The sequence below is a fragment of the Musca vetustissima genome, unplaced genomic scaffold (assembly GCF_032173495.1).
Source record: "Musca vetustissima isolate MV318-11 ecotype Yass unplaced genomic scaffold, APGP_CSIRO_Mvet_v1 utg165476, whole genome shotgun sequence".
NCBI classification, from domain to species: domain Eukaryota; kingdom Metazoa; phylum Arthropoda; class Insecta; order Diptera; family Muscidae; genus Musca; species Musca vetustissima.
The window spans coordinates 7,624-14,060 of NW_026879897.1; the positions used below are offsets into that span (position 1 = coordinate 7,624).

General features: G+C 38.6%; 1 protein-coding gene across 1 annotated transcript; it reads left to right on the forward strand.

Moving 5' to 3' along the window:
* The first annotated feature begins 226 nt into the window (after positions 1-226).
* Positions 227-4,727, forward strand: LOC133325060 (chitinase-like protein Idgf5). Its single transcript, XM_061533885.1, is given in 4 exon segments — positions 227-335; positions 400-948; positions 4,091-4,567; positions 4,570-4,727. Coding segments are annotated over 4 exon segments (1,293 nt in total).
* The last annotated feature ends 1,710 nt before the right edge of the window (positions 4,728-6,437 follow it).

The window sequence follows — 6,437 nt, forward strand, 5'->3', positions numbered from 1 at the left end:
TGTTTTTATTTCATAGAATTGAGAACAGAAAATATAAACAACGTATTTACGATTATCAGCTAATATTTATAACAAAAACACAAAAAAAAAAAAACTAAAAGAATATTTCTAAAAGGCAAACTGAGAAATACAGAGGCTCAGTTTGATTCTAGACCTTCGACAAATTAGAACTAAAAAACGCAACTAAATTTTTCAGCGGATAATTTAAGACGAAATAGAAAAAACGATGAAATTAAATAGAATATTTTCAATAATTTGTATAACACTTATACAAATAGGCGTAGGTTGGGGTGCCAATATGGTCTGCTATTTGGATACAAGTCGTGTAACAGATGGTAAGTTCGATTTTATAAATTATGAAATTTTATCGAAGATTATTTTCAAACATTTTCCTTGTAGTACAACAAACCATTATGGAAATTGATCCGGCTATGCAATTCTGCAATTATCTCATATACGGCTATGCTGGCATCAATTCGGAAACGTTCACATTGAAAAATCTCGATCGCAGTCTCAACTTTGACCTGTATCACGCTGTGACGGCTCTCAAACGTAAACATCCACATTTGCGTGTATTGTTATCGGTTGGTGGCGATCGTGATGTACACTCTGATTTAGATGAACCAAATAAATATTTAATGCTATTGGAAAATATCGCTCACCGCAATGCCTTCATCAATAGCGCTCAGAGTTTTGTTAGTACCTATGGTTTTGATGGTCTCGATTTGGCATGGCAATTCCCCAAAAATTATCCCAAAGAATATCAATCGGGTATTCGTAAGGCATGGAATAAAGTTAAAGGCTGGTTCAAGAGCAAAAAGGTGGTCGATGCAAATGCAGCTGAGCATAAAGAGCAATTTGTTACATTCTTAAGAGAGCTGCAGCAGAGCTTGACGTCGAGGGGAGCAATGCTGACACTGACAATGTTGCCACATGTTAGTGCTGAATGTAAGTAGAAATAAATTTGGGTAGGTCTCATATAATTTGGATTGTGTTTTCATACAGTTCACTACATTGTGGTACAGGGTACGATGTATTTGTGCATATGTTTGTAACATGCAAAAGGAAACAAGGTTGAATCACTTTCTGAGTCAATTTATGCAGGTCCGTGCGTCCATGTATTTTTGTGAGCAAAGTACAGTTCGCATTTATGACCCGAATAGGATGAAATTTGGCACAAGGACAAACCCTATTGAAATTGGAGAAAATACTGAAGTTAGTATAGCCTAACGGGCGTCAAGTTTTGTTGAAATCGGTTCAGGTTTAGATATAGCTCCCATATATAGTTTCGTCCGATTTTAAACAAATGGTGCACCGAAGACCCAATTTAAGGCCGATTGCCACGAAATTTTGCACAATTTATTGATGTTAGTAAAGCCAAACATGTGCCAAGTTTCGTTGAAATCGGTTCAGATTTAGATGTAACTCCCATATATAGGTCCGATTTTAAGTAAATGGTGAACCAAAAATTAGGCCGATTGACAGAAAATTTTGCACAACGTTCTGAAGTTATTGTAGCCTAACGTGTGTCAAGTTTTGTTGCAACCACAACAACGGGAAAATGCGCATGGAACCTTCAAAATACTGACAATGGGGCCTGCCCTTATATAGCGGTTATTTTAGTCTTCTGACTTACGTAGCTGGCTTGTAACAGAACGGTCTTGTGCGCAGCTCATCCAGTTTGAAAGACTGTTTTCCGAGATGTTGTCTTCCACTTGATCTTTCCATCGGATTCGTGGCCTTCCCCTTCAGCTGGGGCATCCTCATCCATTCTCTAGACATGATCTAGCCAATGTAGTCGGTGTAGCCAGATCAGTCTGACTATGTCGATGTCCGTGAATATGTGGTACAGCTCATGGTTCATTCGACGACGTTATTTACCGTCAACGTAGACCGGCCCATAGATCTTCCGGAGAATTTTTTTCTCAAACACTCCAAAAGCTGCCACATATGCTTGCTTAGATCCACTCAACAGCACAAGAAGTATCAGCGTCTTGTAGAGTGTGAGTTTGGTCTGGCGAGAGGTGACCTTGTTCTTGAATTGCTTACTCATCTGTGGGCCAACACTATTCTTTTCCGGATTTCAAAGCTGATGTTATTAGTTTTGTTAATGGCGGTACTGAGGTATATAAAATCAGTCACTGCCTTGAAGCTTTAGTTTCCAAATTCCACAGTTGATCCGAGTCCACCGAACGTCTTGCGCGTCCATCTCAATTCCTTAAAAGGTGGCTGTTACCGCTCGCAATGTTCGACCCATAATGTCGATTTCGTTCACATTTGCATTTCGTATGACCTTTTCCTGCGGGATGTTAAAAATGTCGCACGAAAGGCTGTCATCTTGTCTGAACCCTTGTTCGGTATTGAAGGGCTGCAAAGGATCCTTTCCGACTTTAACTGCTGACCTTAATTTTGCAGGAATGCCAAATGCAGACATAGCTTTAAACACCTCTGAGCGGATTAGGCTGTAAAATACAGCTTTGGAGCAATTTTTTAATGTATTTTCGGGGGTCTTTTCCAGAGTGGCGCAGTGTGAAAATCTTGTCTATGGCGGATTTGCCAGGTCTGAAGCCGCATTGGTATGCTCCAATATTGTCATTGTTCATTGGCTCTAGTCGTTCACACAGCAGACTGGATAGCACTTTATATCCGATGGGAAGGAGACTTATACCTTCAGGAACCCTTTTATACAAAAGTACAGCCACGTCGATGGGAAAATGCTTCTAAAAATAATAATTTTGTGTAGGAAGATTTGACACCACCTGGGAACCTGAAAAATCAGGTTGATAGGGTGAAAACATGGTTGCATACGGGTCCAGTGTTTTAAACATAAATTTACTGTGAAAAATTAATTTGGGGGGGGGGGGGGGGGGGGGGGGGGGGGGTGCCCGGGCCCCCAGGGCCGCCCCCCTGCGTACGTCCCTGCTTCACCATTATTATGTCCTTGTGCATATGTTTGTAACAGCAAAAGGAAACAAGATAGACACATGGTTCCTTTTGAGAATATGCATAGAATCACTTTCTGTGTCGATTTGCGCATGTCCGTCTGCATAGAATCACTTTCTGAGTCGATTTACGCATGTCCGTCAGTCCGTCCATGTATTTTTGTGAACAAAGTACAGGTCGCATTTATGATCCGATTTGGATGAAATTTGGCATAGGCCACTTATTTGGCCCAAGGACGAACCCTATTGAAATTGTGAAAAATCGGTTCAGATTTAGATATAGCTCCAATATATATTTTCGTCCGATTTAAGGTAAATGGTGCACCAAAGTCCCAATATATCTCTCGATTTGCACGAAATTTGGCACAGCGTAATGAATTAGGCCTAGAGTGATATGTGTTAAGTTTTCTGAAAATCGGTTCAGATTTAGATATAGCTCCCATATATATTTTCGTCCGATTTAATGTAAATGGTGCGCCAAAGTCCCTATATATGTTTCGATTTGCACGAAATTTGGTACAGCTTAATGAATTAGGTCTAGAATGATGTGTGCAAAGTTTCGTGAAAGTCGGTTCAGATTTAGATATAGCTTCCATATATATTTTCGTCCGATTTAAGGTAAATGGTGTACCAAAGTCTTTATATATCTTATGCACGAAATTCGGCATAGGGTACTGCGTTAGATCTAGAATGATGTATTAGGTTTCCTGATGATTTCCAAATGAAACATTTAGTATCGGTTGCAGGATGATATGTTTATGAATCCAATTTCATTTTACTGGTCCTTTAAAAATGCGACGTTTGTTAGGATTCATCTGTTGAATATACCCAAAATGGTGAAGGGTATCATATAGTCGGCCCCGTCCGACTTTACTACTTTCCTTACTGGTTACATTATGGAACATTATGGACAGGCATGAATGAGAGGACCGAGAGGCTTTTTCTTTTGGTCATTTTGTGGAGAAAGTCGGGCGGTATCATCTGGACTGGATCTAGGATTAAATCGATAGGTCTTTTCGGTTCAGTTTCAAAATTTTGTTTTTATAAACAAATATTTTATTTCGTGTGTAGATGAGGGTATTATTATTTATTATTGTCATAGATGTATTTGACCTTATTACGTATATTGTTTTTTCGTCTCTTTTCAGTATTCATAGACATACCACAGGTGATGCCCTATTTGAATTTTGTAACCCTCTCCACCTTTGATTTCCTCACACCGGATAGAGATCCCAAAATTGCAGACTATACAGCTTCCATTTACCCGCTGTATGAACGTGATCCCGCCCAAAGTGTCGATTATCAAATACAATATTGGTTGAATAACACTTCGTTGTTGGATAAATTGATCATGGGTGTTCCAGCCTATGGTAGAGCTTGGGTTATGGATAAAGACTCCGGTATTACAGGATTTCCACCAATTCATGCTGCTGGACCAGCACCGGCTGGTAATTTGACTGCTACTCCAGGTTTTCTTAGTTGGCCTGAAATTTGTGTAAAATTACATAAAAATCGTGATTTGAAAGGTGATGCTGCTCCCGTTTTTAAAGTGGGAGATCCTACTAAGCGTTTTGGCTCCTATGCCTATAGAGATGCTGATGATAATGGGAAATATGGACTGTGGATATTATTGAGGAGCCGGCAACGGCATCAAATAAGGCCAGTTATGCTAGAGTACGGGATTTGGGTGGTGTTGCCCTGTTCGACTTGACCACTGACGATAAATTGGGTACATGTGGTGAGGGCAAGTATCCCATCTTGAGAAGCATTAAATATAAGTTGTAACAAATAAATGAAATGTAAAAAGGGATAATAAAAATAAATACAAATTGTAACCAATATAAATTGAACATGCTGAGTTTCTTTATTAAAGGAGAATTAATTTTCCGTTTTAAAAACTTTGTAAGGTATTAATATTTATCCTCCATCCTGAACAAAAAACGAGAATAATTCTTGAGGAACAAATAACAATCAGCTCACACCACGCCACAATGACGCGTGTAATTAGTCTTCATCACAAAGGTTGGAAACATAATAACGCTTCGACAATAAGACGACGAAGATAACCAAGCAAGAGAAAAAAATTCGACCACGACAAACTGCCAGCAGAACATGACACTCCGCATATTAATCCATTAAAACAAAAAGAGCAAACGAAGATCTGTCCTGATCCTTATCGTATTAATTGTTTAATGAACGAAAAATTAAAAAAAAAAAAATACGAAAGGATGAATGAACGGATTAATCGGCCGTCGTGTGGTAGACAACCACTCAAATTGAATGAGTAATTCGTCTGTCTGTCGTAACGTATCAATCACTCAGTCAATGAGTCAATCAGAATGTCGGGCAAGCCATCCGTTCTTTTCCTCACTCTTCTTGGTAGTTTTATTTTTCTTTCTTAATTGCTGCTACAACAAAGAAAGGATATTAAGCAATTAAAATCGGAAGACAGTTTTTTGTTTTTTTTTTCCTAAGATAAAATGTATGTTTTTTTTTTTAAATTATTGAATAATTAAGACAAGTTTGTCAATGTCCTTGTTTGATGACTGGAAGTAGCCTGGAAAGAATTTGAATCATATCAATCAGCGTGAAAAATAGAATGCATTTAGACCGATTAAAATGCCATTCAGTAGTTCGAAGGTAATTATTTTACAACAAATAAAAATATTTACGGAACAGTACTGATATGGAATACTGAAAGCCAGGGCTGCTGATTCGAATTATTTTTCACTAGACTCTGACTCCAAACCAAAGTTTTAAATGGATTCTGAGAAACAGTAAACAAGCCGTTAAGTTGGGTCATGAAATTTTTATTTTATATCCTCCCTGAGGTGGACATTCTAAAATCGATCGGGACTATTTTATGGGGCCTATGTCATGATAAATTGCTGCAAGGAGAAAACGATAGGGAAAATGGACTACTGAAAATAACGCCTGATATTTTTACAGAGGCTATGAAGAAACATGGACTCATACCGAAATAGGAAGCTGTTTACTCACCAAGTTCTCGGAGCGCCGAAATTTGAAAATTTTGAAAATTATCAAATTGGAGACAACCAACTTGAAAAGCATTGCACTGGTAACTCCATGTTTTCAAGTGAGTTGGCTATTCCCGATTATCAAGATTTTCAATCAGCTGGTAAATGAATACCAATGCATGGTAATGTTTGTAACTTTACACATATATATTTGAAGATTTAAAAGAGAAGAAAAATAATTTGCAAAATGTTGTTGTTGTTGTAGCAACAAAATACATGTCGTTTTGTCATGCATCGTCTGGTTCTGCATCTTCTATCTCCAAATTCAGGAATGCTGCAACTTCAGCGGGTTGCGTCCAAAGTGAATTCGGCGATAGGTGTGTAGGCTTAGCTGGGCAATTGAAGAGGTACAATGTGTCGTGTGTTCCTAGTCCACATGCCGGACATGTGTTAGGTATCGAGCCGTCAATTCTTGCCCAATATGAATTGAGGCGGTTGCACCATCCTGATCTTAGTT